This window comes from Amyelois transitella, chromosome 5 (assembly GCF_032362555.1).
Source record: "Amyelois transitella isolate CPQ chromosome 5, ilAmyTran1.1, whole genome shotgun sequence".
NCBI lineage: Eukaryota > Metazoa > Arthropoda > Insecta > Lepidoptera > Pyralidae > Amyelois > Amyelois transitella.
Window position 1 is genome coordinate 7373290 of NC_083508.1, and position 25588 is coordinate 7398877.

Genomic DNA, 25588 nt, shown 5'->3' on the forward strand with positions numbered 1-25588 from the left:
GTATTCTTACTTGTGAGCTTTAGAAACTTGTATTATTCTCAATATTTCATTCACATCGAGAACATAAACACGGGTGCTAGTGTCGAAAATCATCGAATATAAAATCTTATCAATAAATTAGGGTCTAAGTTATGTTAAAGTATTTTTTTTTCGTTTTAATTTACCAAGGAAAGAATCTTGGCGAAGGGAATGGCTATAAATTGGCATAGAAAATATCTGGCCAAGAAAATATCCAGGCATAACACCTTACCAGGCGGAAGATCTTCCCTTTGGTGGCGGTCGAGCTCGAATCATCGCTCCCGCTACAGGCACAGCAACATCTTTTGGCAATCGCTTATCATAAAGTTTATATAATTTAGTCAAAACGAAATCTCGAAGATCCAAAAGAACATAAATACTTCAAATAAGACACAAACAATTGCTATAATTTATCTCATAGTTATTGATATCATTTATCTTTTAACCCTTTAAACGTGAATGTCGGAGATTTTGTGCCCAGTAAAATCTTATTTTGGGAACGTTTCCTGCAGTGATTCCAGCTAAATTTCCAGTCCCTGGCAATGTACATTACTACCGGGCACGGTACATCACTAATTGCAGCCATTTGGGAGATTGAATTATTTACATAAAAAGTAACCTTAATTTGAACTCGGGTATTTAACTTCATCCACACCAAACATCACAAACGGTCCAGCGGTTTAGCTATAATCTGAATCATAGGATATTAATTATATTTGATTTCCAAACACTTTTCATTAGAATGACATAGGTGATAGATACAATATTGTTGGATCTTAGATTATAGCCAAGATAGTTAGGATTCCCGATGTAGAACCAAATCACAGGCGTATTTAACTTTATAGTTACAACTGTGATCGTAAATGAACAATCTTAACTCACTCATCCATCGATAAAATATTATCTCTAGTCCGCCATGTTTGTATTCCAGTTTGTTTATTTAAGCAGACACCAGACGCAAATAAATTTTACGCACACAACAAAGTTGTCCTTTACACTCTGAGGTTAAATTTTATGCTATCAGTGATAGTATAAAATTCTATTGTGATCCTTTTCTATTGTAATGATGGGCTATCAGAAAAGGATAAAAACACCATTTACGTGTGCACATGTGACAGTGACAATTTTTGTTTATGGTCTTAATATGAATGGTGTTACCAGGATGAAATTGTTTTAGTTAAGATGTCATGATGTTTGCATGATGTCAAGTGGATGTGATGTGAGCTTGAGGACAGGCGACGACCTATTGGATAATGTTCTGTGGTGATGTGTTTTTGAAGTGAAAAGCAACAAGTATTCGTGTTTCTTCGCTCGAACTTCTTGCTTCAATGACAAAATAAAGTTCCTCCCGGCTTATCACTCTAGTATTGGCATGAAGATATATTTTAAGTTTTATTTTTAACAGTACTGTTTCTATGTTACTACGACTTTCTTTAATGTAGTGATAGAACTGATAGAATTTAATATCATCCTGCAAAGGCAAACTTCAATGTTGTCTTCGTTTGTGCTTTGTTCTGTGTCACTTAATTTTCAAGATTTTATGATTATTAAATATCTTTTGTTAACTCAGTGATAAAAATCAAAGTATTTTTGTGCTAAAACATACTTATCATTAACTTGGAGCAAAGCTACACTCCGCTCAGCTACACATAAACTATCGAATAAATGATTAGTGATTTGTTTTTCTCTTGTTGTAAAGTGTTTTATCCATTCAGATTTACAGTCTACATTTGCTTTTGTCATCAATTTGTTGTTCTATGTTTAACACATAAAATATTTATCATGTGAAATAATTTTAGAACCTCAGTGTGTTATTGGAGTTAAGTATTTCATGAGTAAGACTGACTTGAGCCTTGGAATTGTTTACATTTAAATTTTCTGCAGGTTTTTGGATTGTTTGTGATTAAATATTTTGTGTTATAAACTAAAAGTGAGTGAAATAAAATTCAAGATACTACAGAGAGGAATTTCCAACCTTTATGGTAAGTACCTACTTGTTAGATAATTTATTACATTGAAGTGGTAGTTGATGAATAGATACCTATTTTATGTTGAATCCTTTTATACATGTGTTTTTAATCTTGGTTTTGACCACAACACATGGTTCACAATAAAAATAATGCCATTAAAGAAAATATTTTGGTTTTAAATTTGTGCAAAAGAAATTAGTGCTGTTGTAATATTATATATTGGGTTATCATATTTTAGAGAATGTGATAAGCAATAACTAAATAAATAATATACCTAATTGCTACATTTATATCAAACTGACTTAAAAAGAAGTATTTTTCAAAATATGGTAAAATGGATAGCAAAATGTTATATAACTGAAGACTGGGGGCTCATCTACCCCGTAAAGGATATAGATGTGATTATATTTGTATGTAAACATTATATAACTTTATGATAAGTACTGTCTCTTGTCTGATGTGTTAAAAAACTTAAATTACTTTTGTGCTACAGTTATATATATACAAGTGGTATATCTTTCAGTTATAAAATTTAAATCCTGTCACTATTTGAATCTCAATTTTATCATTTAGCCAAAGGATTTAGACAAGGGATATGGACTTCATCATTATGTATGTATGCATAAAGTTTTACATTATTTATAGTTAAATTGCTTGTTTGCAAATTGTTGTTTATTGAAAAATCTGCAGGGTAGTATTTTTGCCACAATAAGCCAAAAACCCAATGTGGTGCCCAGGATGCAAATATTCTATTCAATTCAAAAGCCTTTATTGCTGATTTCAATTCAAATCATGTGGTTCCCGGTACCAATACAAAAAAGAATAGGACCACTCCATCTCTTTCCCATGGATGTTGTAAAGGGCGCCTAAGGAATAGGCTTACAAACTTGGGATTCTTTTTTAGGCAATGGGTTAGCGACCTGTCACTATTTGAATCTCAATTCTATCATTTTGCCAAATAGATGAATGTGGCCATTCAGTCTTTTCAGGACTGTTGGCTCTGTCTACCCCACAAGGGATATAGACGTGACCATATGTATGTATGTTCAATTCAATTCAAAAGCTTCTGTTGCTGACTTACAGATTTACAAAACACATCAGTCTCCATCAGCATGTCCTTCCACAAAGACCTCCTCCAGATCTTTTCACTTTTTCCCATCCCTTGTAAGTCTCACTCACAAGGCACCTGTGGTATGTCATATACTATCTGCCCATCTCCTTCTGTGTCAACCTCTCCTCTTTGTTCCATATTTTGAGGTCCAGCCTGTGATCAGTTGTGCTCACTTTTGTACTTTGTCATACATCATGTGGCATGTCCATCTCCACTTTAGTGTTTTCACCTTCATATTAAAATCCTCTACTTTAGTAATCTTCCCCAGGCCCACCATTTTCTATGCTGGAAATTGTATCATGCATAGCATAGCATGCTGCTCTCCATGCTTCTTTGGCATGTTCTTAGTTTGTTTGAGTTTCTTTCATTAGTAGCCCAAGTTGGATGTCACCATAAGTCATTATCGGTAGTATGCAGGTATTAAATATCTTCAGGATTGCGATACTGTATTGTTTGCTTTTCATTATATCCTTGAGAGACCAGAATCTTTTGCAGGCATTAGTAATTCTTCTTTCTATTTCAGTGTCCATCTGGTTATCATGTGATACAATTTGATAAACAATATCATATACAAATATATTCAACTAGCTGTACCCGTGACTTCATCGCATGGAATAGTTATTTTGGGCATCATTGAAGCCCTCAAGGATGAATAATTTTCCCCAAATCTTTTTCACATTCTCCATTATTTCTTCTATATAATCATAAAAGTTAACAGACCTATTTCATGATGAGTAAAAAATCGATAGTTACATACAAATCTATTAAACAAATGAAATTAAAATTTTCTTTTGAGAAATGCTACCATTTCATCAGTATTTTCTTAAGATATTGTCACGTTCAACTATCTCAGTCAAAGTATACACACAACCAATTTTTTGAAAATTTTTAAGACTGACTGTACTATACATACACCTATTGGTTTAACTGTGAATCATTAAGTATCTTTTGACTACTTCCTCTGTGGTTATAAGTGATAATTCTATTAATAGGTGTTCAAAAATAGAATGTTAAATCTATATTTCATTTCAAATGAACTCATTACTTATGATGTTATATTCTTCAGAAGATATTTTTTTTGATAGGTTCACATAACATAACATACCATTTTCACATACATATATATTTAACATACATTCATACATATAATCACGTCCATATCCCTTGCGGGGTAGACCGAGCCAACAGTCCCATAAAGATTGATAGGCCACGTTCTGCTGTTTGGTTTCATGATAGAATTGAGATTCAAATAGTGACAGGGTGCAAGCCTGTTGCTTAAAAGAAGAATCCCAAGTTTATAAGCCTATCCCTTAGTCGCCTTTTACGTCATCCATGGGAAAGAGATGGTGTGGTCCTATTCTTTTTTCTATTGGTGCCGGGAACCACACGGCACCGTATATATTTATTTAATAACGCAGTAATGGCCCGAATTAATACACAAAGCACCGTCCAAACCCAGTGGTTTGGTCTAGAAATTTTAAATTTAGCATTTAGGTTTCTTGTGTATGCGGTCTAGAGGTGTACCAAGATAGGACTTTCCGAAATTACTGCGGGAATGGAAATTAACGCGTTTTTTCGGTTTACGTGAGCAGAGAGAGCGCTAGTCCACATTAATATTAATAGATCTCCACGTACTGAGGCTCTAGATGCGATACTGCATAGTGGTATTTCGTCGCCTCTGACGTATCTCCAGCTAGGACAAATTGGCTTTCCAGGATTTATTATTTTATTTATTTACATTTATACTAAGTATTTATGCAAAGTAAACATTTTATTTTTGTATGTTTGTAACGAATAAACTCAAAACCTAATGGACTGATTTTCACGGGAATTTTTACGGGAGCGAAGCCCCGCCCAAAAACCAGTATAATATAAGATGAAATTACCTATTTTAGTTAGGTTAGGTAGGGACTATTTCCCTTACAATCTCCTAAAGGTTGTTTAGAAGAGACCGTCTTTTGTGCACCACTTGAGAAGAGTAGATAAGTAGTGTAACGCAAAATAATAATAAATAGTGATTAACGATTACCTCATTTCTCCTGATGTTAGAGCTGGTTAAATTCTCACTTCTCTGGAGAGGAAGCCGGGGTACGTCTTTGACCATGTCCTGGTTTGGATTACTTAGGTCTTTTCAAGAAGCGACTGCTTCGTGACCTCCGCCACTTTTGCAGGGGAATCTTATATTGGTTCACGATAACACATCCAGTTGCCGAAATGTGCAGATTTCCTAATTATGTTTCCCTCACCGTAAGAGCTTCGGTTAGCACTCAAACTAATGTATAAGAAAAGAGTCATTGATACATGGCTGAGGTGGTATTTAAACACGAGCCACCAAGAGCTCCACCCATTTTTTGATCCCTTAAAATGGTTTGACCACAGACGCTTTGTTGACTTAATATTAGTATATTTATTCACCTTGGAAATCTAACCCAGGTCTAAGATCTCGTCTAGACTAGTAAAACAGGTAGCGAACGGATTCTGAAATCAATGTGGACTTACATTAGACATACAATCATGTAGTCTCGCAAAGACCAAACGTCCTTGTTCAGCTCTATGTCTGCATGATAGAATTGAGCAGGTTCAGGAAAGGAGAAACACAAGTTTAGCCCTTCCTTTAGTTGCCTTTTACGATATCCACGGGAAAGAAATGGAGTGGTCCTATTTAAAAGTGCCAGGAACCACATTGCATTAACGTCAGAGGGTGATAGTGGAAGGTAGTATTACCTACTTTATGAAAGATTTTTAGAAAAAAATGATTTAATGCAAGGAGCATGGGCGACGTAGTTTGGTCGATTTTTATTATCTTATGGTGGTGGGTGCGGCTGGGCGCGGCAGGCCAAACACCGACGGCCAAGATCGATAGCTTCACGGACTATTCCGCTTGCCATACTTACTCTGAAAACAACACAATGCTGCCTATGTTGCTACGTATTTTTTTGTCAATTAGTACTGTTTTATTTATTTAGACTTCCTAGATGATTTTTCAGACTTTTACACGAGTCCAATGAAAAAACCTGGTGTCCTCCTATGACCTCTATCTGTCAGGTAATTTTTACTTACCTAGATAAGTTAACTAACTTGTGAAGTAAAACAGAACAACCTACTATTGATTCACAAGTGTCAATTGTATTAAAAACCGAACAGCCGAATACACATAAAAATGTTGTACTGCCTTTTTGGTACAAAATATTTAACTATACTTAATCTCCGTAAAAATGCTTAGACTTTAATGTAATTTTACAGTTTCACTGGTTAAACATAATTGATAGGCTGTTGTTCAATTGTTATTTAAACTTATGCATGTATCTGTTAATCTATTGTGATATCCCATAAAGATATTTATACCCCGGGAAATAAAACCGACTAGTAATTAAGTTCATAGAAATTTAAAATTATCTATTCAGCTGCCATCAATGCTATGAAAGAGATACTTTATATCCACATAAATCGGCAGACGATTTAGTTTTATTAGAGGAGGAAAATTATTTTGCACAAAAGCTTCATTTATTGAAACAGTATCTCGCCATCAATGCAGATTTTTATCTTGTTGTGTATGAGACAGTCTTCCAACTCCCAGTGATGCAGTGTGAACTACACAGTTGTGCAGTTCATATCAGCTTAGATTAAATAAATACTGAATTCTACTGAGCGGACTGACCGCTCTGATTCAACCTCCTGCATATGTACTTATTCGGTGTGCTATTAATATCTCTGTAAATATGTAACCAAAGTCGAGGCTACAAATATTAACTCGAATAGGTAAATAATAATACACATCATGAATATGTGACGCAGTGTAATACCTACCAGGAACATACTTGCCTGATGTGTTAACAAAGTGTAGTGGTCATTATACGGATCGTAATCGTAACCGATACATATTTTATCTTTGTTGAGCAGAAGAGCTCAGTTATTGAATATTTATAATTACTTTAACATCATTTTAACTTTGTAATTATTTTCTGCATGACGCTCCTATCTTTTACTTCCTACGAGGTCTTAGTAAGAAGAATAAAGGTGTGCAAATAAAACTAGAGTACGAAATTCATAAAGCCAAAGAATATAATTTACCACGCAAGTGTTACGTAGCCTAACTTAAACGAAATAAAATGCTACGCAATTATGAATTATATATAGGTAAAAAAATTATATGAATGAATGCACTACAATATAGGTAGTAGCGCAGGCTTTAAATGGTGTGTTGAATTTTATTTACAAGTTAACTCTGTAATGCATTAGTTCTATATACTGAAATTGTGATATAATGTGTAGTTTTATAAGAAAGTGTCCACAGCAGAAGCAAAGGCACCATTTAATTGGCGTAGGTAGTTATTTCGATTCAATATTTCGTGTTACGCTCAGATATTTTGCGGAAAACAACACGCGTCTATCACATGAACGTTTGATTTAAGCCGTAGAGTGGAGAGCTCGATATCGATGAAGAGCTGCCATTTGTCTACCTAGTGTTACTTGACTTGTTTAGTTCGTCCGTGTGAAAAGTTGCTGACGAAGCAATACCGTTTGTAATTATTTGCAAGTGCGCAAAATGTAATCACAATCAAAATATCTCTTTATTAAATTCTAAAAATAACTTGGGAGAGTGTTATCGCTGACGTTATCTCAAGGCGAGATCACGTCGCCCCGCCGCGCCGCCGCTGCCGCGCGCCTGCGCATGCGTCTCGTTGGGTAGATGCTGTAGATGTTCTCCACTCCATCTCTGAAACTGAGTCCATGCCCGTTTCGTTCAAACAATTCAAAATTTTGATAAACTTCTAAATTACTATTTTAACTGTGGTTCTTATATTACCTACCTACTTTTGTTTATTAACGAAGATAGTCATGCCTACGTAATTGTGTTAATGTAATGTAAGATGTGTTTAGTTAGGCACAACGATACCGGCAACAACGGTCGAGTTTGCAGAGGTATATTGTCAAAACAGCGGCATGTCAATTGGTCTAATCGTTGGCCGGCTGCGAGCCAATTACTTACTTGACAGCATGGAAGCAATTCCTGCATTTGAGGGCGGAAAGCGCGCTGCAGGAAGACTTCCCTTCATTGTGTTACAAAAATAGAAACACAGTCATCGTCTTTTTTGGTTTTCTAAAGTAATAGCGCCAGGTTCCAAAAGGGAAAGCTCAAGGTATTCATCACAACACCTTCTTAAATCCAGCTATCAGAAAGAAATTCACAATTTTTATCTGTTTTTTATATTGAATAAAATTCGAGTTTTAAATAGTTCTTAGATATTTGGTTTACGCCCGCTGGCAATCAGGACATGACAAGGCACAAGAGGTGAGCCATGGATCAAACGGCTTTGCAATCTGTAATCGTAATTGGTTTTATTAATTACTAGCGACCCGCCCTGTCTTCACACGGGTATGTTTATAGATATAAACCTTTCGCAGAAAATCGTTTTCCAACATTTCAAACAAGAACAAAATCCGTCCACAACTTTCGGAGATTAGCACATACATATAGACAGAGAAAATAGGGTTACTTTATAATATATATAGTGAAGTGATCCCACACTTGATGTAACAAAATTAGTTTTCTAGCAATAAATCTTTTAACCATCGAAATATTCTACAACACGACGAGAAATGTAAAATAATTACTGTAATAATCGCAGGATTGTTTAGTGACATAGTCATTGTTAAGAGCGTGTTGAACTGCAGGAGAACGTTCAATTGTCTCTAAATCGCCGGGAAGGTCGGCTCTCGGTGGATCTTGACATGAGACTGTGTTAGTTTTGTTTCGTGCTGTTCCGCACTTACGTGGGGCACTCAAGCGTTTTGGTTGTCCCTGCCCTGCAGTTATAATGGGCTCTTCACACAGGAAATATTCAAATAAGGTTTCGCCACATCGTGTGAGCGAACTTTTACAATGTTACGCTATTCATTTATTTTTATGAAACAGAACAAATTAAAATAGGTATGGATATCCTAGAACTAGTTATAGAGCTAGTTTTATCAGTGTGACAACCTGTAAGATACTCGTATGCCTGTGTTATCACGTTACGTGGCATTAAGTGACGTTATTCCTGTTTATTACCCGCTTTAGGCGCTTATGAAGAGCATGATACATTTATACACAAAATTGCTATGTAATGAAATTACTCCTGGGGCCACTATGAACATGATCTAGGATTGGGTGCAAAAGTCTAGTTACACCACGCGACTCCCGCCTGCCCTGCTACTCTGTTTATATAGAACCTAACCCTGCTTGGACAATACACAGATGTATTTGACCTTTCGTTTTTTTAGGCCTTATAAGTAGGGTAGCCCTAGCCAATACAGCCAATTGTAATTTACTTTTTCCGAATATCATTCTAATGTTATTTTTTTTAAAGGTGCTAGTACCGCGGTGAAGGCGACGGCATGTGGCGCGGCGCGCGGGTGCTCCTACTCGCGGCGCTGGGCCTCCTGGCCGGGCCTTCGCATGCCGCCAAAAAATATAACATCACCATCGGCTATTTACCCTCAATAAAGGGTGAACTGCGAGACAGACAGGGGTTGGCTATTTCCGGGGCTTTGTCTATGGCACTTGAAGAGGTTTGTTAGTTTACCTATGTAAATTTTATTTGTCTACGTTACGAATATAGTCCATACTAATTTTATAAAAAGAAAATATTTTTGTTTTTGTATGTCACTCTTTGTAATATTTAAACTGAGAGATAGACTAGTAATTCGGTAGCAACATACTAGCAGTTAACATTAGGGTATCCCATAAAAAAGCCTTGGTAGCTCAATCTGTCATATTTATTATTACAGATCAACAACAGTTCCCGAATCTTACCGGAAGTGGAGCTGTTGTTGCAATGGAACGACACCCAGTTCAACACGATCACGGCGACGCGGCTTCTCACCGACATGAGTTGTTCTGGCGTCGTCGCGTTTTTCGGACCCGAGGGCCGGTGCAACACTGAGGCCATCATCGCACAGTCTAGAAATCTGCCAATGATCTCATATGTAAGTTGGTTTCTAATATGTATATTGCACAGATAAATAATTGTTTATACCAAAAACAACAAGAGGCCATTTAAATCGGTGAATAAATTCGCCCTCGTATTAACTTTTGGTTTTGCGTTCTGTTCGCTATAGTAGTCTATATTTCTATATTAACAAATAAATAGTCCCGCGTCTTTTTTGAAAGGTGCGCCAGATACTCCCTTTTTCCTTTGCCACGATTTTCATGTCAATATGTCTGGGTATGTTATTTATAAGTTTATGTGACGAAGAAGTTTGAAGACGGAAATCATTGTGTGCCGAAATTGTTAATTGAATGCTTTATTAATTTCAGAAATGTTCCGATTACCAAATTTCATCTCTGTCCAACTTCGCTAGACTCGAGCCTCCAGACACACAGGTAATTCAGTTGTTCATCTTCGAAATATTGTTGAGAACTTATTTATAATAACATAATTTTATGACATAAATGTAAAATACTCAAAATTATCATATTCTGATCATCATCTGACCTGCTCTCTGCCCTGAAAGTTAGTAATGAAACAAAAAATGTTTTCAGGCGACAAAATCAGTGATATCGCTGCTTCGTTACTACCGATGGAATAAATTCTCCATTCTTTATGAAGAGGCATGGGTGACTGTAGCACTGACGCTTGAGAACCACGCAAAGAAAAATAATATGACTGTGAACCACCTTCGACCGGTGCTGGATGGTTTCAAATGCTGCGAGGAGAAGCTCACGTGCTGCGCGCCTGGATTCTGGTACCAGTTTATACAAGACACCAAGAACAGAACTAGAAGTAAGTTTTAGTGTGATGGGGGTGACGACACACGTTATGTCAGATTAAGTCAGAGCTTTGAAAAATTCAATATCACAAATAATTAATGAATGACAACATGGCTGGAAACATAGACTCTCTCGAAATAAAATTCTTACTTGATGATTTTTTTGGAAGTTGCCTCCAACTGACGTCGACTGTCTTTGCACCATCTGGTATATGGTTTTCCTATTAAGTCATAGTTGTGAATAAAATAGTCTCAACAATCGGTGATATCGTTGATTTATCAAAACAAGTTATTCTACAACATGCGGTTCTCTTTTTTTCCAGTTTACGTGTTCTTGGGGTCGACCACGGGTCTGATCGACATGATGACGGCGATGGAGTCACTACAGTTGTTCGTCAAGGGAGAGTACATGGTCATATTCGCCGATATGATGACATACTCGCCTAAGGAATCTCTTAAATATTTGATGAGTAAGATTTCATTGTATTTTTTCAGATCTGAGATCTAAAAGTCATAAGACAAGAATGTGTACAATGTACATATTTATGCTCGTGACTTTAGCTAAAATAATTTGAACTTTATGGAAATGCTTTTACCTGGAGCTACAAACGCGCTCATTATTATTCAACACAAATCTCTTGCGATAACTTCTTATATATTTAGGTTATTTAATTACACTAAAGTGTGAAGATATTAAAAAAATACAAAACTTTAGTATGGATAAGGAAGTATGTATTTGGACAAAAGGTAACCAGTATCTTCGAACAGATATCAACAGAGCTGTAAACAAGAAAAAAAGAACAGCTAAAACTGCATATCTGATATATATGTTCAAAGAAAATTTTAAATTGTATACAAACTCCTTCTTGTTATGTTCTTGTTTATCTGTGGTGCGGCGTCCCACGCGCGCGCATCTTTAAAATACATGGCATTCGTGTCCAAGTTATCCTTTGGTTTTATTGCATGAATATTTAAAAATGTCTATAAATATATGAATATCACTATGGGCAAGTAGATACTAAAAGCTTGATATACCTATATATAGCTATGAATGTGGATGAAGCGAAAGAAGTATGCAGAGGTCATGATAGTAACAGCTTGCGTGAAAAGGAGGTTATATAATGAAGGAAAAGAATGTGATTTTATGTAGATGAAAAAATATTTAAAATAAAAATGTAATGTTCTCTGTTACAGAAGCGGACGAACGCGGGCTCACGAACTCCCAGCTGGTGTGCCCCAAGACTGAGGAGTTCAGGAAACGCGCGCAGTCCCTACTGGTGGTGGTGTCGTCGGAGCCGGCCAGCACTTACGAGCAGTTCACCGCCAAAGTGCGCCAATACAACTCCATGAAACCTTTCTCCTTCCCGCTGCCGGCAGTCTTCAATAATAAATTCAATAAGGTATTATTTATTTATTTATTTAGGTCAGCAAACAATTACACTCAAAACACTTAATTTAAGTAGATTGACAACATAGTGTTATTTTTAACTGCTTCACAATGGAAATGGTTACGGAATTGAGAGTTTCGCTCTAGACAATGATCTAACAGTAGAGGGATTTTATGTAGACATCAAATGTAAACAAAGTGGCCATGCGTTGGCTGATAAAGTAAAAATTTTGATTCAGTGAAACAAGAATGAATGGTCTAGTATGAGCAGTGCAGAGCAGAGTTTTATAAGTGATTCTCTGTTTGTACTTTAAATCCAAAATTCAACAATTTTTATTTATTACTTTGGGACATTTCGAACATAACTAAATAATTGACTTGTTTTTTGGTTTCGCATTCACATTGGTTGACTTCGAATAAATTACTTAGAACTAACTTTACCGCTTCCAAAGAGTCAGTGCTGCGAAACAATGGATTTGATTAACTTAAAAAGCAGAGAAAGGTATGCTTGAAAGGGAACCCCAGACCTCGAAACTATTTGTTGTGCTATTTTCGTGATAACATGAGAGGGAGGTAACATCCTAATTTAGATGACTTCTGTGGCGCAGCAGTAGTGCGCTTGCCTGTAAAAGCGGCGGTCCCGGGTTCAAATCCCGGCCAGGGCATGATTAGAAACGAACTTTCTCTGATTGTCTTTTGACTTGGATGTTTATCTATTAAATATGTATTCATTATAAAATATCGTTGAGTTAGTATCTCATAACACAAGTTTCGAACTTACTTCAAGGCTAACTCAATGTGTGTAATCTGTCTCGTATATATTTATTAATAGTTTCATTTTAATTTCAGTTCGTGTCTATATACGCTGCATATCTATACGACTCAGTACAACTGTACGCGACTGCTCTGGACAAGTTGATTAGGGAGGAGACGGAGAAGGAACCCCTGACGTACAGCAAACTGATGAGCGTAGCCACCAACGGCTCCCGGATTATCGCCAAAATGATCGAGAGCACGCCCTATAGAAGTAAGCTGTGGTTTTTTTTATTTTCATTAATTACTACATTCATTAACAATTGTGACCCCGATGACATCATTAAAGTTACGGGGAAAGCTTAGGAGGTCTATGTCCCGCAGTATACTATATACGGCTGAGTAACCATAATGTTAAATAGTCAGAACGTGGAGTCGAACAAACACTAAAAGGATCCACCAAGGGAAGGTGCGTTGTACCATAACAATAGCAAAACTGCGAAAGTATGTACATAATTATATATTGAAGTATTAATACCAATGAAGATGGTCCTGATACTTAACAATAGAACCACTCCCATCTCTTTGCGATTTAGGGGATACACGAACATTCATCTAGTGCAAGCGAGTAGCTGCTTCTTCCCGAGCAGGTTGTAAAAGTCAATCAAGGGAAAGGCTAATAAACTAATATTATTTTAGGTGATGGGCTGGAAACCTGTCACTATTTGAATTTCAATTTCATCATTTAGCCATACAGCCGATTACTGTTGGGATAAAGACGTGTATTGTGTAAAATATCTCTAAAATAAATGTATTTTTTTGTAGGTGTGTCCGGAATGACGATCCGCCTCGACGAGCGGGCGGACTCTGAGGGGAACTTCTCGGTGCTGGCGTTCAAGAGGATGAACTTCAGCGACGAGGACATCGACTGTTCGCACAGCATGATCCCCGTCGGACACTTCCAGCAGAGCACGAGGCAGTATCCGGTTAGCGCCATTTATTATTACAGATTAGAAGACCGTTTTATTCACTTTGGTTGATTTAAGCATATTTCTTCTCTCTGACAGAAAGAGATGGATATATGCCTTTTTATCGCATTAAGTCGCGTAGTGCCGCGACTTATACATGATATTTTTACTACGAGTCAAATAGCCGTTGGGCGTGGGGTTTTCGATAGAGTGGCATAGCACCATGGCTTTATGTGGATGTTGTAAACATGCATTGAAACAAATATTCAATATTACAAATTTAGCGTCTTTATAATATAATACGTATAAAATTAGAAAGTTTTCAACGCACTCGACACTACGTGACACGTGATAGAGGATAATATTTTCTATGGCAAAATTTACCATTATACAGCAAAGTAGCATAGCACCGTAACGTGCTGTAGATGTTGTAAACAGGTACTGTAGTTTAATAGCACTTACAAGATCATCGAAATCCCCTCGCTAGTCGGACAGCCGTCAAATCTGTATTTGTGGACATTCCTTACAAAAAAATATTTTTCTTTTCAGCTATACAGACCCAACTCGCTCCTACCAGTTGACTGGCCAGACAGTGTCAAACCAGAAGACGAGCCTTCCTGCGGGTTCTTGAACGAGAAATGTCCCAAAGACGATTCCCAGATCACGTCACTAGTAGTCGCGGGAACGTTAGCGGTTACTTTATTTTGCGCGCTGGTTGTCACTATCAGTATATACCGCAAGTGGAAGATAGAGCAGGAGATTGAGGGGCTGCTGTGGAAAGTGGAATTGCAAGAGATATCCGGGTATCTGGGAAGCGGCATGATGTGGTCGCCTAGTAAGGTGAGGCAGTTATGATCTATTTTGAATAGGTCCATGCATTCTCTGACGCTAGATTTTGCATTCGAGACACCAGGCGGGAAGTATGTACATACTCAAAGTTTTTTATAGGTATTTTCCAATTAGAACAAAATTAGTTTTTTTTTATTTTATAATAGAAAAACCATATAAAATGTTTTGTCTCATATTCTCTATTGTTGTTGTAATTTCTAAGCAAATTCTTTTTAATTTCAGCTAAGTTTGGCGAGTGGCATATCATGCGAGAGTAGGTGCTGTCCACAGATATTTACTCCTACAGCGCGCTACAAGGGAAACGTCGTTCGAATCAAAGAGTTAAAATTCTCTAAAAAGAAGGTTAGTATAATTAATTTGTATAAGTGTGTCGATGAAACTTTTAACTTAGGCTCTAGTTTTATTACCTAATTAAACCTAATTTAAACCTAATTAGGTAATAAAAGCTAAAACATGAAGAATAATCTGTTGTAAGTGTATAAATAATATAAATGTATTATGGGAGTAAAACTTGCCACGCGTGCAATAGAGGAAGAGAGTAGTAGTAGTATTCATCTCTTCTGTCATCTCTGTGAAGCTTCATACACTCAATGTTTGTCAATTTTTTTTCAACAAACAACAAGGCGCAGATGTTTTAAATGTTGATGAATATGGATAAAACAAAAGATGATTTCAACGATCGTGGCAAGTGGCTATCCACTTCGCAGCTCCTTCGGGAAAGAGGCATGATCATATATGACGAAATATGAATAAATGAATTATTGATTATAACCCTATTTGTCCAGGACATCCCCCGCAACGTGATGAAGGAGATGCGCTTGCTCCGTGAGCTGCGGCACGACAACCTCAACTCGTTCATCGGCGCGGTCGTGGAGCCGCTGCGGGTGCTGATCATCACCGACTATTGTGCCAAAGGGAGTTTATATGTGAGTACTTACTTTCTCTACACCCTTTGTCTGGACGCGTTTGCCCTGGTTTTGTAAGAAGAGCCCGAGTTTACCTATGTCTATCTTGGAGGAGGTTAGTCACTCAACTATAGGCACTATGCACGTGCGTGCACATGTAATGTGTTGCAGAGAATGAGTTTATAATTGAAACGATGAAGATGGATATATATCTCCTCATTTTACGATCTTCATTCGAGAAACAAAACAGAGTGACAGTTTTTTGTTTTGGTATCCATGACACACATCATGACATCACACAAAGTAAAATTAAAATGATCCTAAATTAAGCTTAGGCTAAATGATATAAATAAATATACGCTTTGCGTTTTAGACATGCATTTTCTGTTTTCGTCCCTTTTTTTTTATTTTATCAACGATTTAAACAATAAAAGTTGAATAAAAAGTAACATTATTTTATCATAAATTATTGTTTCAGGATATAATTGAAAATGAAGATATAAAGTTGGACAATATGTTTATTTCTTCATTGGTACATGATCTCATAAAGGTAACATTAGAATTTCGATAAATTATATACGTAAATTTTATATTAAGTACTTACATAGTTTGATTTATAATAAATTAATTATATTTTCAGGGTATGACGTTTATTCATACTTCGCCATTAATATTTCACGGAAATCTCAAATCCTCGAATTGTGTGGTTACATCTCGTTGGATGTTACAGGTGAATATAATTTTATAGTCTAATTAAGTGTCAAATTTAATCAATGCACATGGTGTAAAAACAATTTTTTTCTTCCATAGGTTACAGACTTTGGTCTTCATGATTTAAGATATAGCGCTGAAAACGATTTTATAGGGGAACATCAATATTATAGAGGTAAGCTTCATCTCATACTCACACAAATAGTCTAATAAAGAATAGAAGTTTATGCTTCCATACAATTTTTAAAGAATGAATATATACAATCTATGGTATATTTTTATGTTTTTGTGAATTTTAGGTTTATTATGGAAGTCGCCAGAGTTGCTTAGAGAGTTGGAAAATCCAAATGGCACTGTTGGGGGAACGCAAAAAGGAGATGTGTATGCGTTTGGTATAATTCTTTACGAGATGATTGCGAGGCGGGGGCCGTTTGGACCCACCAAATTGGAACCAAAAGGTACTTTTAATTGTTTCATAACACCAATTATGATTCCTTCCTGGAGACTTGCCGACAGAATTTGCTTTTGTAAATCGGTTAAAGGTTTTCTAGACCTGACCTTGATTTTTACGACATCTTTCTAGGTCTTTTACGACATCCGCGGGAAAGAGATTGAGTCGTATTATTTTTTCTATTGGTGCCGGGATCCACACGGCATAATAATATATAATTGTAGAGGTCTAACTAGGCCCGTGATCAAACCAAAGTAGTTATGTTAATCTTGACTCATAATAAAAATTATTAATTATATTATATATATATATATATATATATATATATAATAGTTGTTAAAACATAATATGGTTCTTAAAAACGCAATCATCTGTCCAGTCAAGTAACCTACCTTAATAAAGTGTCGGCTTGGTAAGGACGACACAAAAAACGGACAGTTTATTTTTGTTTGTAGATATAGTAGAGCGAGTAAAGAGGCCGAAGTTGGATGGCGAGGAAGTATTCCGCCCGGACACGAGCCTGCTGGAGGGCACGGCGGACGACTACGTGATCGCCTGCATGAAGGACTGCTGGGCCGAAGACCCCAATCTGCGGCCAGACTTCCCCACCATCCGCACTCGACTCAAGAAAATGAAGTCTGGCAAGTAAGTGAATGATAATTCATCAAATCACGAAAACTAGCATTATTTCAAATTCTATAATTATTTATTTTGTTATCACTGAAACACGGAGGCAGTTCGTAATATTGTTTTATTTTGTCCTTGCTTTATTTTATAAAGTCCTATAATATATATTTGTGTCAGAGCTAAATATATATACATTATTACTTATTTTGTTAATATAAAGAGTGTATGTACATTTTTTTAATGTCCTAGGTCACGAAACATAATGGATCAAATGATGGACATGATGGAAAAGTATGCTAATAATTTAGAAGAAATAGTCACCGAGCGAACGAGGTTGCTCATAGAAGAGAAGCAGAAGACAGAAGATTTGCTGCACAGAATGTTACCTAAGTAAGTTTTATTTCGAATTGGAATCAGTACAACTTGAATACATTACTTCTACTTGAATGTTGACACAGTCCGCTATATGGTTAAAATGGCTTATGTTCGGCTATATTATTACTCTGTACTGAATGTGCTTTTGTACGGCAAAACAACCTGTCCTGCCTATAAGAAAAAAGTAATTGCATGTAAATTTTATCATGAGATTTGTAACGATAACTTTTTCTATATGTCACTAATCTGTATTACGAACCTGTAAGGTGAAATGCTGAAGTGTGAGCACATCCAAGAAGACGCAAATACAACAAGCAGAATTCCCAACCGGACGACGAACTGATTTACATTTAGTCCAAATGATTATGCGTTTTACTCTTCTCCATCTATTCCATTTTATTATACTCGTATGTTGTCAACAAATGGCATTTGTGCGATTAAATTTTACAATGAAAAATAAAATTTCTTATAATTTGATGTGTTCACTGTTTCGTTGTCTAGTTATTCGATTTTATTGGCATTAATTTATAAACTTAAACTAAACAGGTTTTTTAAAATTACAAATGTCCCCTGGCTTACCAACATGGACTTGATGTAAAACAGTGGTGCATTGTCTTATTCGAAAAAGAAAAAAGAAAATGAAAATGTATTCACTTTGTTGTACTTGTGTTCTTTTCCAGATGTGGAGGTTGAATCCATTATAGAAATGTCGTGAAAAATGTCTTGAGGTAATTAACTCCCTACTGGTGATTGCAGTTTAATACGGTTTGCCTTTCTCACTATAGTAGGAGGTCACGCGCGTGCCGTGTTGTTAGGCGTGATTCTCAAGCCCGTAGAGTTGTAGCCGTAGCTTGCTTGGGGAGTGGTCGGTGGTGGGACGCGCACTCGTCTCCAGCTTGTTTTGCAAATGAAATATATTGTTTTAAATAGCGATTTGCTGCAGTGACCCCGGTTAAGTCTTAATAAAACACAGCGCACATATAACCTTAGCATGCCACTGTAGACCCTTGTTAATTTATATAATAAAGACAAAATAATAATTTATCCGCGTTTTTTTTCTGTTTTTCACTATATAAATAAGAAATACAAATTAGCATGGCACTGGTAGATTATAATCAGTTGAATCTAGGCGAATTAAATAAGTAGAGTACCAGCATTTTTCTATTTTATTTTAGAATGTTTTAACCTTATTGTAATAAAATTTGATACATGAATTTTATACTTATAAGCATGTAAAGGCATGAAAATAAATACAGAAAACAACTTAAGGTATGGTATTATTCAATCTTCAACCTGTTTAAAATGAAATTTATAATAGCCATGCGATTACATTTTTTACTATATGTTTGTCCTTTTTTTAAGCTTTGAGGATCCTTTGAGGGTACTGGTGTACACACACAGAGCCCTTTGTAAATCATGTAAATATGTAATCGAAAGCTGAAGTAGAATTACACCTAGTTTTTAGTTCTGTAAAATTAGGAGTAACCTCATTTCAGCTTTTCAGCCGTCTTGGGTCGCTTACGAATTAAAATCGAAGGGAGGTTCTTAGTAGTTCGTAGTTGTTACCTCACTTCGGCTTTTATGAATGTAGGTATAAGATGCGAAATAATTTTACATCTGTTTCAAACGTGTTCTTTGTCGCAGGTCTGTAGCCCATCGGCTTACGACTGGGGAGGGCGTGGAGCCGGAGTCTTTCGACTCGGTCACGATCTACTTCAGCGACATCGTGGGCTTCACGGCGATGTCGGCGGAGAGCACGCCGCTGCAGGTGGTGAACTTCCTCAACGACCTGTACACGGTGTTCGACAGGGTCATCAGGGGGTACGACGTGTACAAAGTGGAGACTATAGGAGACGCTTACATGGTGGTGAGTATCTTCTTAAAATAGGAATTATGACTGATTTGTTCATTAGTATCTTTGAAATATGTATGTAAAAAGATGGACTACTTAATGTAATCAACACAGTTGGAAAAACTTAAATATTTTTTGGATATTTTGCATATAGATGCTTATATGATAGTATAGGCATGTGCTTACGAAGAATTATCCCACAGAAGTTAAGCTTAAAACTGGTTAGTAATACTTGATCATTTTGAATACTGACATATTTAAAAGTTGAATATTATTTATTTGCAAATACATTTTAGTTTTTGCTATACGTTTCAGGTCTCGGGACTGCCAATAAGAAATCAAGATAGGCATGTGGGTGAAATCGCGTCCATGGCCTTAGAGCTGCTTAATGCAGCAAAGAGTCACAAAATATCTCATAGACCAAATGAAACTCTCAAATTAAGAATAGGAATACACACAGGTAAGTAAAACAGTTTAAACTATGTTCCTGGATTAGGTACTTTATGTGTTTATACAAAGCAACTGTGGTCTGATCTCCACAGTAGGAAAACTGAACCTAAATTGGCTCATAGTTACCTAGGGAATATATATATTCTATATAGGGAAGTATTTAAACATTGTATTTGTTTATCAGGTGCCGTAGTAGCAGGAGTGGTGGGCCTGACGATGCCTCGTTACTGTTTGTTCGGCGATACTGTGAACACGGCGTCCCGCATGGAATCCAACGGCGAGCCGCTGCGCATACACATATCCCCCAGCTGCAAGGCGGCACTTGATAAGATAGGGGGGTACATCGTCGAACCAAGGGGCACGATACCGATCAAAGGGAAAGGACAAGTCAGTATTTTTTTTTAAGTCTCGCTCTCTGAAATAGATTTATTTTTAAAATAGAATACAAGGTAAACGTATAAATAATCTACCACCGCTTTCATAGTTGCCCTTTGAAAGTGTGTAGAACAAGCGACGGATCGTAGCTACGCTAGCATGTAATATTTCCATTTTCTCAGGTTTCTAAGTTGCTTATTTTCGCAGCTCAGGATTTTAAAATTTAATAATATGTGTTAGAATATAAAGTGGGTGAGGTTTTTTTAAACCGATCTACGATATCTTGGTTAAAATGAAACGGCTTTTGAATTGGTTAATTACGCTTGAAGTTCCAATATATTTTTTTAAATTTCACTTTATCTAACTTAAATTGTCTCGTACGGTATTTTCCGTCATGAAGACTCGCTACTGATGACAGGATGACTGACTAGTAAAATAAAAGATATGTGTAGGAAAAAAGCAATTGACGCGCTCCTTTTCGCTTCTCGACTAACCTAAAATAATTATAAAATTGCAAAAGTTACCCCCATTCATAAATCTGGTTCAAAAACTGACCCAGGAAATTTCAGGCCTATCTCAGTATTGCCTATTTTGTCAAAAATTTTAGAGAGAGTTATTTACACGCGGCTAGAAAATTTCTTATCCAAAATAAATTTTTTGTACGAACGCCAATACGGATTTCGTCCGAAAAGTAGCACTCTTACAGCCACTGCAGACTTAGTTACCAAAATAAGAGCAAATATAGATAACAAAAATATAGTTTTAGGTATTTTTATTGATCTCCAAAAAGCGTTCGATACAGTAAGCCATGAACTACTTCTAAAAAAATTAGAAAATATTGGTATCAGTGGCTCTGCTCTGGCAATGTTTCGGTCTTATCTGACAAATAGATTCCAGGTGGTTAAGTTGAACGGTGCGGATGTACAAAGTATAATGTTACCTTTGACTTGTGGTGTTCCGCAGGGCTCAATATTGGGACCTCTTTTGTTCTTAATTTACATCAATAATATCAAAGAATTGAATCTGCATGGTCATGTTACTCTGTACGCAGATGACACTTGCTTGTTTTACTTTGGTTCATCAGTGCAGGATTTGATTCGCCTGGCACAAAGGGATTTAAATTTATTAAGTTCCTGGTACCAGGACAATCTTTTGACAATCAATGCCTCTAAAACGTGTTTCGTAGTTTTTAGTGCTAAAAACAAACCAATATCACCACCTGTACCTTTAAAAGTTAATAATATAGCAATACAGGAAAAGAAATGCGAAAAATACCTGGGGCTTAGAATTGATGGTCGATTGTCTTGGAAATACCAGATTGAGCACATAAAAGATAAACTTTCCGCAGTAATTGGTTCATTTCGGCATATTACTAAATGCATTCCACGTCACATACGGTATACTATTTATAATTCTCTGGTAAAATCACACCTTCTTTACCTTATAGAAATATGGGGCAGTGCTGCAAAAACGAAATTAGCTGAACTCCAAATTATTCAAAATAAAATTATAAAAATTCTATTTAACTATCCCTATTTAACAACTACATCAAAAATTTACAATGAAACTAACATAATGAATATGAAACAATTATATATCTACACCACATGCATTCTTATCCGAAAAATATTAAGTGGCTCACTCCATGCTAGTTTAGCATTCACAAAGGTGAAACAAATAACACAAAGATGCACGCGTCGCGCTAGCTTTTTGGTTCTACCCAAGACGAGAACGAACTATGGGAAAAAATCAATTACCTTCGAAGGCGCACAGTTTTATAACAAACTACCGTCTGACTTAAAAAATGTAAACCCATTTAATGCATTCAAGGTTAAACTTGCAGAATATATTATGAATCATTATTAGCTTAAATGTTTTAGAGGAAGTACGTACATAAAGTGACTAAAATAAAAACAGTGAATGCATTGCTAGGGTGCAAACAGTGTGTGTGCGAACGAGGCGAATGTAATACTTTTTACTCTTTAAATATGTTCTCATGTAAGTGATTTTTTGTCTTTTTTGAGAATAAATATCTTTAAACCTAAAATAATATTTGATAACTATTGGTTCCAGCTGCAAACGTACTGGCTGATCAGCGCGACGGACAAGGCGGTCCAGAAGAGGCCAGTGGAGGGCGAGGAGCAGCCGCTGTTCTGCCGCCCGCGCCGCAGCCCCAGGCTGGCCGACTCCCGCCACCCTTCCGTCTCGGGTATGTCACATATTATTGTTACCTATACACATCGTCTAACTGTTAACCTCAGGTCCGCTCGCGTTAAATTCCCATTCTTGTGGGAAATTGTAGAAAAAAAAATTAACCTGAGCATAAATAACGATCTCTTGAAGTTTACCTCTAGTGTTTTTATATTGGTAAAGTGCTTAATCAATCATGCTGACGTGCTGTTCAACGTCTCGGGATTTTTGTAAAATCCCGCCTTTAACGGCTTTTGTCAATACAATATAATGCAACATAATTTTTTGCGGAGCGACCCGAAAAATTCTGTTGCCAAATTAAAAAAAAATCTGTTCAGTGGTTTCCGTTCTGTGTTGAAACCTGATTCCATATATGTAGATATCCTTATAAATCATAATTGGAACTGATACCGACCGCCACCGTCATATTGAGCTTAATAGGGTACCGGACAACTTTTCAGATTGTGTTTAAAAATAATCTTTATTTATTTATATATCCATAAAAAATATTATTTTAAATAAATAAATCTTTTGGAGTATTTAAAAACGTCAAAAACGTAATTTTAACGCGAAAACAGCACTTTACGTCAATTCAGATCGCGTGACGTCATATGTTTGGAAAACAAACTACAAGCCATATTACAAGTGATTAGTGCTTGGATAATTTAAGTATTTTCTCGCAGATCTAGAAACATGCAAAACCCATAAATATCTAACCTTTAAAATCATAGAAAAAAAAAACATATGTGAAAATAACTTTGTAAACAATGAAACTAGTTTTAGGTTATGTTTTCGTTTGTAATTTCTTCAATCATTTTCACATTACTAAATTCAGCAAAATAAAAGTAGGTATTAGTGGCAAAGGAACTGCCGACCATGAAAATATCAATCTTTTGGGAGATTTCTATTGTCGGTTTGTAACCTTGTTCCATGATAAAAGCTTGATAGGCGGCTTCAAGCACTTGCGACAACTTCTGTTATGAGTAAAGTCCTTCAATTCGTAACTAATTACAATTAAATATTTTTAGAAAAATGCAAATAAATCGTAGAATAACTCGAAATAACATACAAAGCAGTGGTGTTTACTTATCACTCATTACGTATGACGTCACTCACTGTGATTGGTGTTTGGGTTCTTACGCTGCACACCCTATTGCAAGCATAACCCATCTGTCGGCCGCGGTGGCGCGCCGACTAGTAGTCCTTATTGGTGACATAAAATGTTTTATTTCGGCGGAATTTCTCGGGGAATCCTCGTCCCGGAGATATTTGGCGGTCAGGAGGATGAGACATTCAATTAACATTTATTTTTTTACAGCAGAGTCTCGCAACGAGATGAATTGGGGCACGAGCGTGATCCGGCAGCGCGTGGCGAGCGGCACGCGCTCGGCCGGCTCGGGCGGCGCGCGCGGCTCCCGCGGCTCGCTGGCGCGCGCCGACCCCGCCCACACCGCCCACCCCGCCCGCGCCAGGTATATCTACATTATACGTCATTCATTTAGATGATACTTAGGTTACGAGCATGAACTTGAATCTAAACTACATTAATTAACGCCGTTTCAATGGATTGTCCAAAGAAAATGAGCGTGGAGTATGGAACGACGTTCGCATTGATCTATAAAACGTGCTTCGGTGGTGGACTGACAGTAAATGCGATTATTTAGCGGCGGCGATCAATCGGTCGCGCCCATAATATTCACCAAATTATTGATATTTTTCAAGGCATCATTATCGAAATAACTGCGTTATAATCTTTCCCTAAAAATTTGTTTTCCTTCCAGGCACGCATTGAGTTCAATAGCGTCGTCGACGGCGGACTCGGGCGGGTCGGAGCGCGGCCCGCTGCGCGGCGCCCAGTCGCTGGACGCGCTGGCGGGCCGCCGCGAGCCGCGCCTGCGCCGCGACCACACCACGCGCTCCCTCGACAACGACGTGCCGCTGCCCACAGTCTCCGGCGACCCGCTTCTCTTCAACGGCACCATCATCGGCATCGTCACCGAGGACAGCCCCCTGCTTCGCAAGTGCAGCCTCTACAACAAATTCGACCGCCCCAAAAGAAAAGTTCAGGACTCGTCCTACATAGAATACTACAAGAAGTGGAGGTCGCTGGAGAACGTGGCGGACGGAGTGGCGGACTCGAGGAAGCGTCGGTTCGGCATCCGCTCGTGGCTGCTCGGCATCTTCAGCACTCGCAGCAGCAGCTCGTCCCTGCGCCGCGCGCCGCCGCTGCTGGACCGCGAGTCCGCCGTGTGAGCTGCGACGGCGGACCACGTGATAAATACTTAGTCGTCCCGAGCGAATATAGTAAAATTCACGCGTAGTACCTACGGTATTTTTTCAAACGACCAGCATTCGATCTCTAAAACGGTGAAAACTTTTAGTACAATGTAAACGGTTATGATGTATATAATATATACAAGAATAAAGAATAGGTACGTTATTACTAAAGCTGGCATTATTCTCTTGAAAAATAAATTTTGCGTGTTATTTTGCATATTTGTGTGTTCTGTGCTCGCGATAGATCGTAGTCAACTTAAGTAAAAACAATTGTGCAATATTTTCGATACAAATTATACAACAGATGAAACAAACTTAAAGAGTGCATTACATATCATCATTAAAACATGAACATTCTTCCAGAATGAAGTAAATTAGTCATTGTCTCTAAATCGAGAGGCTGTAGTTAGCCTGGGCTTGTTGGCCTAATCATCCTACTCCATTTAAATGTATATTAGTTTATATGTATATGAAATGCTGTTGTAAATAATATATGTAAGTAAAACGATGTTACCGTCAATTGTGAAATAAGAGTTTAATGTTATTAAATAATTTCTATCGAATAAG

At 37.1% G+C, this 25588-nt stretch overlaps 1 protein-coding gene across 12 annotated transcripts; it reads left to right on the top strand.

The window, feature by feature from the left end:
• The first annotated feature begins 1185 nt into the window (after positions 1 to 1185).
• Positions 1186 to 25587, top strand: LOC106131849 (receptor-type guanylate cyclase Gyc76C). 12 transcript variants are annotated; one of them, XM_060954784.1, is made up of 25 exons: positions 1186 to 1311; positions 1903 to 2000; positions 9450 to 9651; positions 9871 to 10068; positions 10400 to 10465; positions 10625 to 10865; positions 11175 to 11321; positions 12046 to 12251; positions 13088 to 13265; positions 13817 to 13977; positions 14509 to 14799; positions 15031 to 15150; positions 15594 to 15734; positions 16192 to 16263; positions 16354 to 16443; positions 16524 to 16599; positions 16724 to 16882; positions 17331 to 17520; positions 17752 to 17892; positions 19522 to 19744; positions 20045 to 20189; positions 20364 to 20566; positions 22628 to 22763; positions 24063 to 24216; positions 24526 to 25587. In XM_060954784.1, exons 3-25 carry the CDS (start codon positions 9478 to 9480, stop codon positions 24995 to 24997), a joined length of 3984 nt encoding a protein of 1327 aa, XP_060810767.1. In that variant the 5' UTR covers positions 1186 to 1311; positions 1903 to 2000; positions 9450 to 9477; the 3' UTR covers positions 24998 to 25587. The 12 variants fall into 12 exon arrangements, with proteins under 12 accessions (XP_060810767.1, XP_013186533.2, XP_060810762.1 ...); XM_013331079.2 differs by having other exon boundaries at positions 1191 to 1422; positions 1818 to 2000; XM_060954779.1 differs by having other exon boundaries at positions 1191 to 1422.
• Position 25588: the final 1 nt, after the last annotated feature.